This window comes from Vidua chalybeata, chromosome 2 (genome assembly GCF_026979565.1).
Source record: "Vidua chalybeata isolate OUT-0048 chromosome 2, bVidCha1 merged haplotype, whole genome shotgun sequence".
NCBI classification, from domain to species: Eukaryota; Metazoa; Chordata; class Aves; order Passeriformes; family Viduidae; genus Vidua; species Vidua chalybeata.
The window spans coordinates 87,464,606-87,476,687 of record NC_071531.1 but is presented as its reverse complement, the minus strand read 5'-3'; the positions used below and the strand labels follow the sequence as shown (position 1 = coordinate 87,476,687).

Below are 12,082 nucleotides of genomic sequence, written 5' to 3'. Positions count from 1 at the left end.
TTCTTCCAGTGAGGGGCCCAGAACTGAACACAGGATTGGAGCTGTGGCCTCACCAGTGCTGAGTGCAGGGGGACGGTCACTGCCCTGCTCCTGCTGGCCACACCAGTGCTGATGCAGCTCAGGATGCCATCGGCCTTCTTGGCCACCTCGGCACACTCTGGATCACGTTCAGCTGCTGTTGATCAGCACCCCCAGGTCCTTCCCAGTCACTCTTCCCCTAGCCTGTGGCGCTGCCGAGAATTGCTGTGACCTGGCACTTGGCCTTGCTGAACCTCAAAACTTGGCTTCCCTGACGGTAATAAAGCGACAGACGTTTGCAGCCGCTAAATTCCCCCTGAGACTCCCCGCTCCGCGGGCAGCGGGGCGGGGCGGTGCCATGACGGCGCGGCGGGGGCGGTGCTGGTGCTGGTGCTGTGCCCGCCCCGACATGGCCGCTTCCTGCAGGTAACGCGCCCGCCGGGCCGGGGCTGCAGCGCCAGGGCCTCACCCGGCTCCGGCTGAGGACGGGGAGCCGCGGGAGCGCAGGTGGCCTCTGCCGCTGGTTCTCCTCTCCTCCCCTCCCCTCCCGTCCCCGCCGTGCCGCCCTGTGCGGGGAGCAGGGCCCGCGGCGGCCTGGCCGCGGTTCCGGCTCTATCCCCGTCCATGTCAGGACGAGGTGGTGTAAGGGGGGCAAGGCCAAGTCAGTCTCTACGTCTGCCTCAAAGCTTTTATGGCCTCCCCCGTGTGTAATCAGGGCAGAGCAGAAGGGACACTGCTGTGAGGATGGTGAGGCCCTGGAACAAGTTGCGCAGGGAGGCTTTGGGTGCCCCAATCCTGGCAGTGTTCAAAGCTTTGAGAGTTCTGGTCTAGTAGGACGCGCCCCTGCCCGTGACACGGCGTTTGGGACTGGTTGATTTTTAAGGTCTATTCAAACCTTTAACATTCTGTGATTCTATGACACGCTCCTGTGGTTATTCCTGTTATCGTTGTTGTTTACAGCGAGTGCCCAGAGCCCAGGGGTTTGCGGGGTGTCGGTGGAAGGTTTGGTGCTGACTGTCCCTAGTAGGGGTGGGTTGGGACAGCCGCAGGGACATGCTGGTGCCTGGATGTGCTGGTGCTTTCAGGCGCGTTTGCTCAGTGCTGGAGCTTTTAAATCTCACCTTCGGGCCTCCTGAATGTATTTTTTCCCCCCCAGATGTCTATGTTAATACTGTGTCCTTATACGTTTGCTGTGGCGTGTCTGCGGCACAAAACCAAGCCGAAAGTGAGTAACAAAGAGCCCAACTTATCCCTGATCGTGGCGCTCCCTCTGCCGACAGCCGCCGCTCAGCTCCGCCCGGCCGCCAGGTACTTCAGTTTTCAGAAGCTGCTTCTACAGCAAGTAAGCTTCGTGCATTGCATTAAAGCTTTACATTAACCTCTGTAGTAACTTCAGGCCAGTTTTGTAACGTGTGTGCACCCTTAGCTCCTATTGCAAGGGGAAACTGTTTTCAGTCTGTATTTTCAGGAGCTACTTTTAAAAAATACTTGTTGTAAAACCAGGTGGTAACAGTAATGAATTCAACAGTGGATTAACCCTTTTTCTTCTGTAGTCATATTGGCCTTTCTAAAGGAGGTGTGCGATCCTAGCAAATGAAGTTTCCTACTAATATACAGTTGAGTGTGTTTCCTTTATTCAGAAATCAGGGCAGACCTGGTTCCTGTGCCTGCCGAATTGAGCCACTGGTAATGATGCAACAGACAAGACACAGAGTTTAGACCTGGTTCAGAAGGAGGCCAAGGGAATATTCTGCTGTCTCACTTATGCAAATATTACTGGTTAAGATGCCTTCAGAAGCTGGAGGCACTATAGTGATGTTGGCAAACATGACACAGCACATCAGGAAGGTCTTTAGCTTCTTGAGCAGCAGGTGAAGAGCTGAGTGTTGTGGGATGGGTCATCTCTGCCAGTGTTATGTGCTATCTATACAGCTGAGTCACACCTCAGCTGTCCCTTCTGAGTTGTTTTGTTCAGGGGTTATGAAAGGATAAAAACAAGTCTTTCAGCTTCAGCTTTCTGTGCTAGTTTAACAAATATTGTGGCATGACTTCTTTGGTTTTGCCTGGAGAATGTGGGCATTTGTGAGGACCTGACTTAAGGCCTGACTAAACTCAGAACTGCTTTCTCCAGAGATCAGATGAAGTCTTCCAGTATGTAGAGGTGTAGGTGTTATGGGAGAAGCCTGATCCTTTCAGTTTGAAGTTCTGCAGGCTGCAAGATGGTGGTCTGACTGGTATGGGTGATGTGCATAGCCTCTGTGCTTTTCCATCAAAATCCAATTTGCTTGGTTCCAAACTCTTAACCTGTCCTGTATTTTTGCTCTCTTTCTGTAAACTAACCAAGTCAAAGATGTGTCACTTTCCTGTGGACTAATTTGGGACTGCCTGACACCCTCTGCAGAGGAACCTGCTCAGGTGTAGGTAAAGATGCAGGCCTTTGTTCACCTGTGTGTGGCAAATAAGGTGGGACAGGCCAAGCCTTTTGGACCCAATTATGCAGATGGTGATGCCTAGGGGTCATAGGGTTTAGTGGTGGACTTGGCAGTTCTGGATTAACAGTTAAACTCTACCTTACAGGTCTTTTTTTAACCTAAATGATTTTGTGATTCTATGAAATCTTATAATTGCACAGCTTGGTCATAGTAGGCTTGCTGAAGGAGCCTGCAAATCAGCTGAACCTTGGTAAGGGTAACCCATTAAATGCACTTAGGAGAATTTATTTCATAAAAACTTTTTATGCTTCTTTTCATGAGGCTTTTATTTTTCCCCTCTCAATTACCTTGGCTTCTAATTCTCTTATGCTTTTAGGTGTTGTTTTTTTAGTTTTGTTTTTTTGTGTGTCTTCCACTGTGCTCTTTTTTTTGGTTTAAGTAAGTTTGAGATTTTTTGGATCATTATTTAACTAATGAAGGTTAAGAGGACTATCGCTCTCTGTGTATTTAACACTGTTTGTTGATTAAGTGAAGAGTCTTACTTTGAACTGTTTTGAGCTATTTGTATTTAGAAGGAAGAATGTTGTTTTCAAATAATGAGCTGTGGCCTGTTTGCAAGTGTGACATCAGGAAGGGAAAATGATCATTTAAGAAGGTACCAAGAATTTGAGGAAGGGAAAAAATTAGAGTATAAAATAGGCAAAAAGCCCCTAATGAGCACTGTTGCTTTCAAGGAAAATGGCAGACACTTCCTACAAATCTGTAATAAAACTAATTTTGCAGAAATCAAGATTGATTCCATAACCCATTGATATTTTCAGCCTCTACACTTCATTTCTGAAGTCATGTGAAATAATTATTGTAGTAGTCTTCTCCTTTTTCTGCCCTGTTTCAGTTTTGTTACTTGTGAGACTTTTTTCTTATGCATTTTGTCTCCATTGCATGTGAGCATGGTTGTGATTGAATTCTCTCTTAAGACATCCTAGGAAATGTCAAGAGTCTAATGGTGGTAGGATGGATTTTGGTGCTGAGTAATTTATTAAGTGTTTTTTGGTTTTTGGTTTTTTTTTTTTTTTTTCCTTTGTTCAGGCTCAGATATAAATGTGGTCTTTATGTGGTCAGATGCGTAAAAACTTGAAGAATGCCAGGAAGTCAGGGTTCAAACTGTTACGGCCTTGCATGTGCCACCTCAAACTTGTTAGCAGGCATCTGAAACCATATCAGGAGAAAATTGTTGATGCCCACCATGCCAGTAACTTGCCATGCTTGCTTGAAAGTGTTGTTGACAAGGGTTTCAATTCGTTTAAGACCACTGTAAAATTGTGTTTGAGAATGGAAGAGGAATGGTAGGAGGATGAACTAGTAAGTGGAAAGGAAGGGCAAAAGACTGAGTCTTCTTTGGCAGCATTGATCCTGCTCCTTTTTGGAGGATTAGAATCCTTCATTTCCACGGAGTGCTTTTGTCAATCTGATTCTCTTTAAAGATTATTCTTGTGCAGTGCAGTTAAAAGTTGTGCAGGTTGACGATGGTAATGCGGCAGCAATCACAAGGAGTACATACTTAGAGCTCCTGTGAAACACTTCAATATTTTATAACAATTTTACTAGCATATCAGTGCTTGTTTAAAACAAAATTTTTGTTAAGTCATTCAACACAAAGTTGCAGCAAATACTAATATGGGGGTTTTTTTACCTTTACCATTTTTGGTAGTACATTGTCATATTATCATGGTTGTGTCTGCAGTTTAGGTATTGGGAAGCAGCTCTGCAGTCATGCAAGCCAGAAGGCATGCAAGTGGATGAGTGACTGCTGGGGCAGTTGGCAGAGTTAAATAATTACGTATGGCAGTGATACATATACATAGTTTTGTTTTGGGTTTTTTTTCCTTAAAAATAACTGAAACAAAATCATTTTTTGACAGGAAGAGAAGATGAAAGGATTGTTGTCAGGTCAGTGCTGATAAAAGAATGGAATAGGACAGACAGCTGCAGTTGGATTGTCCAGCTATACTGTTAGGAAGATTTTTGGCAAAGAAAAGAAGTACCTCTAAAGTAAAGGTAAGGGGTTATGTTATAGGGAGAGATAAAGTCAAACTGCATCAGTGTCTGGGAGCTTTGTCATAATCTTACATGAGATCTGGACTCCTGCCTTGGATTTGAAGGAAGTAGAAAAAAGAAAGGAAAAGAATGTAGGCAAAGAAATGTGGGAAGGTACTGTATGATCTCAATATAGTGTTAGACCAAAAGTAGCAAAAGATGCAGCAAAACCTGGAGAATGCCATTTACCTGTAAGTACTTACTGGTTGGTAAATGCTGTGCTACCATGAAATTCAGTAGTTAATACATATATACATATATATATATGTATATATATGTACACAGTTTTCTGTTCACACAAGAGGAATGTGATTTTCATTAAGTTTGGGAGATGTGGTAAATGATGTGTGGAGCATCCTAATTGCTTGCTCTAGGACATCTAAGTATTGCACACTTTTTTCTATGCTCAAGAAAGGCAAGTTTGGCCAAATGTTACACTAGGGTGCAATTAGGTAAAAGGAGTCAAACATTTCATCTCCAACACAAGCTTTTGGTGAGGCATGAGAATAACTGAGAAACTGAGACAATATGAATCTCATGGCAGTTACACACATAATTTTTTTTTCTCATGTTCTGCTCTGGAGAGACTGTAGAGAGAAGGAAATTAGCTGAAATTACTGTATAAAAACAGGAGGGGCTGACAGATTAAACCCCACAAATGGATGTAGTGATATTCTGAATGTGAATAAAGGAGTGAAGAGGAAGAGAAAAATGGGAAAACGAAATCAAGCATCATAGCAATTTTTAAATATTTATTTTTGGGAGAGATCCTTTTCAAGCAGGACACTCACTATGTGTTGTTATTTCTGCTTTTCAGAACACCAGTATGGAAGCTAAAACCAATGAAGATCATTTGAAAGTCCAGAAAATGAAGAAGAAGATATTGAGGAAGCAGGTCAGAGCTCAGCATACGTTGATGAGACATGAGGGCGTGAAGTGTGTCTCTCATGCCACACAGGTAGTTGTGATTTTGATGGTAATGTTAAAATACTGCTTATCTGTGTTCTCTACTTACATGTGTCTTGTGTAAAATGCAGTTTTTAAAAATAGTCTTCCCAAGACTGAGGGTTTTCTGTGCTTCTTTGATTTCAAAGCAGAGCTGTACTTCAGCAGTTCAGGGTCTATGGAGAGACTTTGGATAAGGTTTTTTTTAACCTGAAGCAGTAGTTACTTGGGTTGAGGAGGAGGAGGAAGCCTTGGTAATGCTATTGAAATAGATAAACTTTTCTTCTCTTTCTCTGTGGTTTCTTTTTTTCCCCCCTCTTTTGTACCTCTTTTCCTTGTAACTTTTGTACCTTTCTATCCTCCATGGTTCTCTGTCAAGTGTATTTTGTCTCATCTAAGCTCCCCATCTCCCCATTAAAAATATGTCTGTCTTGGAAATCTTTTCCATATTTTTTTTTTTTTTCCTCTAAACAAATGAAGGCTGTGGTTCTGTGGGAATTGAGCTGGTTGGCTGACTTGCAGCTGTTTAAATAGGGACAGCTTTCTGTGCAGAAAAGAGACCTAGCAGAAAGCTACTTGGATTTTTAATTTGTAGTGTTCTGCCGCAGTAGAGTTAGAGCAGATCAGAGAATGACCTCACAGGTACTGGTGTAGCAAAAAGTGACAGGAACTTGCAGACAGAAAGGGATGTTAGAGTTCCTAATTTCGCTCTCTCATTTATGAAGAAATACAAATGGCTTGAAACACTGTAGAGCAGTATCATTTACCCTATGCTTGCTCATCCTGATCCTGAAAATTCTTCCCATTCGAATATGGAAACATCAGTTAGATCTTTATACATTTTTCTAATAAAATTTGGTTTAATTTTTGCTCAGATTTCAAACCACATAGATGGATGTTAATGACTCAGCAATCTTGTTTATATTGTAAACTCTTTAGAACAAAGACTGTGTTTTTCTAGTGTTGCTTGGAAATCGGTCTGTAATTTGGGACTTGTTCCCCTTGAAACTGTCCCAGGTACCAAATTATCCATCTAATCTCTCCAAAGAGTAATTCTGCAAGGTCCTTATTGATGACAGAACATTTGAATAAGTGATACATGAAACAAAATCATAGTGCTAGTGGTAAACTTGGGTCAGGAATATAGAAAATACTTCCAGGCTTTGTGCAAGAGTCTGACTAACTCTGAATTACATCATCAATTGCTGTATGTACTGCAGCAGTTGTGTAGATTAAGTTGTAAATTAAGTGAAGGGAGTGGTGTGAACCTCTGCATGTCCTTCACACACATAGGTCTCTCCATCAATAACATTCCAGAAAATAGCAGTAATTAATAATGAGGTAAACCTTGAAAAATATGATCCATAGCAAACAGCCTGATGCAGAGCTTAGAACAGATGTTAACAGAGCCTTCACAATAGGCATAATCACAGCAGTGCTCAGTGTATAATTTTTTTAATGACCCTTCTCTTTGGTTCTAAACCTCATTTTCTGTTTTTTTTTTTTAGAGAAGCAAAGTGCTGTTGTTTGAATTAATTGAACACTTTTCCCAGCTGTTCCAGAAATCACCAAAATTATGTATGCCAGTGCCATTGTTTGTGACAAGCGTACTGCAAGCACACATGGCACTTCAAAGCATGCATTAACTGAGGAGGTGTTTCTGATAGAGGTTGCAAGGCTTTCAGCCACACCATGTGCTGGGCAAACAAAGGTTGCATTAGCCTTGCATAACAAGCTCATGGAAATGTAAATATCTTGTGCAGAATACATAAGAGTGCTCATGGGTTTCATTTTTCTTTATAGTGCTGGTAACTATAGCCATTTTCTCTTGGTAAAATGTTAGTTTTAAATGAACCAACAGTAATCACTAATTCTTTGTTTGTTTGTTTTGTTTTTTAATACTTTTTCACTTAGAGCCTGGTTATTGCCAATGCCGGTCTTGGTAATGGGATGAGTAGACAGCAATTGCTCAGAATACTGGAAGAATATGGAGCAATGGAAACACTCTTAATGCCACCAAATAAACCATATTCATTTGTCAAATATAGCACTACAGAAGAAGCCAAAAAAGCCTTTAATGCCCTTAATGGAAAGGAAGTAACACTGGAAGACTGTGGCCAAAACATTGTTCTTTATATTAATTTTGTGGAAAAAGGTACAGTTTTTCTGCTCTCCTATATATCCAGCTTCCTGCATACTGCTCCCCTTTGCTTTTACTTCCTGAGTTGTAAATACAGGTAAAAGCACACTAGTTTTTGTATGTAGACTCAGAAAATGAAAGCTAGAATCTGAGATTCTAAAATAATCTTTGCTCCTTGTATTCCAGGTCAGGATATTCTAATTTCAGCTCTATTACTTGGAAGGAAAAGGGAAAAAAAGATTTGAGTAATTTCCTGACCATTCAATGCTGTACGTGAAAGTTTTGTGATTAAGGAGCCTGGAGAATCTCTGTATAGTTCACTGGATTTCTTGTGTGACCCTGGTCTTGCAATCTCTATCCCAGCCCCAAGAAGAAAAATATGCACAATGAAATTTCTGTCTTTTTTTCCCCCCTTCCCCTCAATATTTTTTTATTTTTGCCTGATTATAAGTTATTTACTACAAGAACTGTTGCTCTTTCTGTAAGCTTTCATAAAGCCTTGCAAAAAGGGTTCCTGGTGTCAGTCTGTACATTCTGCTTGCAAATAGCTTTTTTTGATCTCTGAGGATAGCAAACTGAATGTCCCAACATCAGTGATGTTTTACTTTCACCTAGGTGTTGTTCTGTACTCATATTTAATTACAGAGTACTGTCTGTCTGGGGAAGCAATCTGCTGATCTGGTAAATCACTAAAATTCCCAGAATTAAAATGAAATTCAGGTAGAACCTGAAGTGATTAGGAAATTCTGTTTACCGTTATTTTTACAGGAAAACCGCAAATGGTTTTGTATTTGAATAGTGTAAAGTCTTGTTATTCTTATGCAGTAAAATTTTAGAAAGCACTTCAATGATGCAAAACTCAGGCCTTACTCTGTTTTGTCATGACAAAAAGAGATCATTCTTTCTCCAAATAAGACCACAATTAGGACTCCATTGTATCATTAAACATTTCTACAGCTGTTCTGTATTCTCATAAAAAGTAATTATATCTCCATAGGGAACACAGGTTTTATTTTCTCTAAAGAGTGAAAAAAAAATCTCTTTTTTTTCATATACCTCAGTTTCCTTGCAAAATGCTGTTCCTACAAGCTTGCCTCCAGGCTTAATGGTAATTGAAAAGATTATTTCTCCAGAGGAAGAAAGGAGGATGTTGGAAAGTATTGACTGGAAAGGAGATGAAGATACTCAGAATGGTGGGTACAACTGTAGGAATTCAGACATTCTATACTTCTATGCTGTTTTTTTCCTGCAGTTTCAGGTTACAGGAAGTCTACATCTTAGGAAATGTATTGTCAGAAATGATTCTGTGGTTGCTCTTAGCATTTTAGAAATTGGGTCTTATACTGCAAGTGATACCCAAGTTCCTTGGGGCAAGTGATCTGAATTAATATCCTAGAATGGATTTACTTGAATAACAAACCTGCATCTAGAGACAATTAAAGTCTTTTTTATGTGTCTCATGCCAAGCAGAAGATGTTTGTAATTTGATGTCCAGCTGAAGAGCTGTGTCTTTTTATGTAAAAAAAACCAAAAAACCAAAAACAAAACCAAAAAACTTGGTGAGGCATACATTCTAGATGCTTTCACTTGAACTTGTGGAGTTAAATCCTTCAATAAATGAATTCTTGGAAATGACTTCAGAGTTCCTGTGTAAATTTGTTCCGTGGAGCAACACAAAAGGTTATGCTGACCTTAGCTAATGTGTAACTTGGTGATTAATGAGAATGATGGATCTTGATGTAGCTGTAGGGTATTCATCAGGTGTAAATTCAGAGATCAGGGCAAGAAAAAGATGCATTAAGCATGACTCAAATAAATTGGTATTCCCTGCTTCTTGCATATACAAAAACACCATCCCTTTGATGGTCACATAGACTGTTTTAACTGCTAATTAAAGAATGTTTAGGCTTAACAGGTAGGATGGAATAGGGAAACATGATAAATTGCCTGCAGTGTTTCGTATAGTCTTTATGTTGTCTAATCTTATTTTAAAGTTATGTTTTTTACAGCCCAGAAGACCTTAAAGCATAGAAGAGTAAAGCACTTTGGATATGAGTTTTGCTATGGTAACAATAATATTGATAAAGACAAACCATTACCTGGAGGTGAGAACTTCCCTATTAAACTGTGCTTATTTTGCACTGATGTTTGATCCATTATAAAGAGCCTTTAACCCTTGCTGAGTTATGGCTGTGAGAGTCTGGTTAAAGGAAAACCTTTGCTGTATCTTAAGCACACAGAAAAGTGCTTTTGAATTTTGAGGTTCATTCCAAATTATTGTTAGTGCTTCAAGCTTGTTGTCCAGTCACTTGAAGCCAGAGGTTGCTGCCCTTTGTTGAGGTCTGGTCAAATAAAGCTTTTGGGATTGTAATGGTCATTCCTTTTTGCTTTTATTTCCATAAAACAATTATGTGTTGCAAATTGCATATTAATTTATTTGGGGGATGTGACGTATGTTGCTGTATATATTTATCTCAAGCAGCTTGAAGCTTGCTGAATGCACACTGAAATAAAATTTCCTTTGCTCTGAAAGCAATTTTGTAAAGGTTTTAATAACTCATATTGGGAGTTGAAAGCTGTGAGTCAGAGCAAAGCAACTGAGTCATCTTAGAGACTCAGATTTAAAAATAGCAAAATAGGAGAGTTAAATTCCTGTAAAACTTGAAGGTGTTTAAGGTGATGCATGTGTACTGGGGTGGATGTAGCATGCAACAGAAGGATTCTGGTTATATTAACTCTGAAGCTATATCATTGTAAGAGGTTTGATATGTGAATTGTTTTCTAGTCTCACAGATTATTTTATATGTGGGAAAAGCATAAACACTTCTTGGGAGAAAACAAGAATAAAAATCAGTAGATTCATGGAAGGGATAGCAGTAACATGTTTGTTGGTCTTGCCTTCAGCAGAATTTTTTAATCAAGTCCTCAGTCGTAAATAGCAAACCAGAGCTTCAGTGGAGGACTATGCCTTCCATTCCTGTTTCAAGACCAGCTTAACTTCAGCAGAATTTTTGGTGATATTTAATCTAATTCGGTAACAGATTTCCAGGGAATAAATTTTTTAGAGAGCTTTCTACACAACTGACTCTGTGTAATAATTTTGCTTCTTGACTGCAACTTTTTTATTGTAATTGGTAAAAACGTCTCCTCAGATTTGATGTGGTTTTATTTATGTGTAGAGATACTACAGTTTGCATTTGTAAGGAGTAATCTGCTTCTGAATGCAGAGGCCCTGAGTGACCTTTGTAATTTTGAGATCTTAAAGAATATTGGACTTGAAGATTAGGTCCCCAGTTCTGATGTGTTAGCAGCAGATGCAGAGTAATCATAGTTAGAGATGGACTTGCATGTATATTAAGCTACTTCTATGTATTTTCCTAGTTATATTTATTGTAAAAAGCGGTCCTGTCTTGTTTACAGTTCTGTTTCTATAACTAGGTCTTCCTGAAATTTGCAACCCATTCTTGGAGAAGTGCTTAAAGCAGGGATATATCAAACATAAACCTGATCAATTGACTGTAAATCAGTATGAACCGGGACAAGGTAAGTTCATTTGTCCCTCAAAAATTTTGAACGCTTTATTTCATATAGTGGTTTAACCCTGGTAGGTAACTCAACACCATGCAGCTGCTTGCTCACTCCCCTCACTGAGGTAGAGGAGAGAATTGGAAGATAAAAGTGAGGATACTCATGGCTTTAGATCAGGACAGTTTAGTAAGTTAAAAAAAAAAAAAAGGCAAGCAAACAAAACAAAGTAAGACAAGTGATGCAAAAAAAAAAAAAAAAAATCCTTGACTACTGGCCAATCAGTGCTCAGCCAGTCCCTGAGAAATGACCTCCCTGGTAAACTTCACCCTTAGTGTTATTACTGATCACGATGTCATATGATCATATGGAATATTTTCTTGGTCACATGGGGTCAGTTGTCCCAGCTGTGTGCCCTCCCAGCTTCTTGTGCACCCCCAGCTGACTTGCTGGCAGGGAAAAATGAGAACATAAAAGACCTTGATGCTGTGTAAGCACTGCTTAGAAAGAGATAAAACATCCATGTATTATCTACACTGTTTTCATCACAAATCCAAAGCATAGCACCATACAGGCATCTGTGGAGCAAATGGACTACATAACAGCCAAAGCAGTACAACTTCACTAAAAAGCAGGAGAGTGTACCATCTAACTGTGGAATGGTGTAGTAACAGGATTTAAGCACCTGTTTAGTGTATTTCCTCTGTGACCAGAGATGCTTTGAATCAGAACTAAAGTCTTAATACTGGTTTCTGAACATGGGAACTTGGGTTTAGAAGTGCAGTTTTTGATACCACTGTTATGGAAAATTACGGTGTTTGAGTCCAAGGCCATGATTTGAAAACTAACTATAAAAAGATACAGGAATAAATAGTCATATTTGGTCTTCTAGTTAAGTGTATTTTTTTTACTCCAGACTTGTATT

At 40.0% G+C, this 12,082-nt stretch overlaps 1 protein-coding gene across 3 annotated transcripts in view; it reads left to right on the top strand.

Annotated features, from left to right (window-relative positions):
* Positions 1 to 217: 217 nt before the first annotated feature.
* Positions 218 to 12,082, top strand: part of ALKBH8 (alkB homolog 8, tRNA methyltransferase) — a 46,590-nt gene continuing 34,725 nt past the window's right edge. Inside the window, exons 1-7 of one of the 3 annotated variants that reach the window (XM_053936133.1) lie at positions 218 to 295; positions 1,175 to 1,360; positions 5,365 to 5,505; positions 7,407 to 7,647; positions 8,694 to 8,825; positions 9,642 to 9,737; positions 11,071 to 11,175. In XM_053936133.1, the coding sequence (XP_053792108.1) occupies positions 1,175 to 1,360; positions 5,365 to 5,505; positions 7,407 to 7,647; positions 8,694 to 8,825; positions 9,642 to 9,737; positions 11,071 to 11,175 (901 nt within the window). In that variant the 5' untranslated portion in view covers positions 218 to 295. Of the gene's footprint in view, positions 296 to 1,174; positions 1,361 to 4,372; positions 4,509 to 5,364; positions 5,506 to 7,406; positions 7,648 to 8,693; positions 8,826 to 9,626; positions 9,738 to 11,070; positions 11,176 to 12,082 lie in introns of those variants that run through there. The other 2 variants (XM_053936135.1, XM_053936134.1) reach the window with 2 other exon arrangements.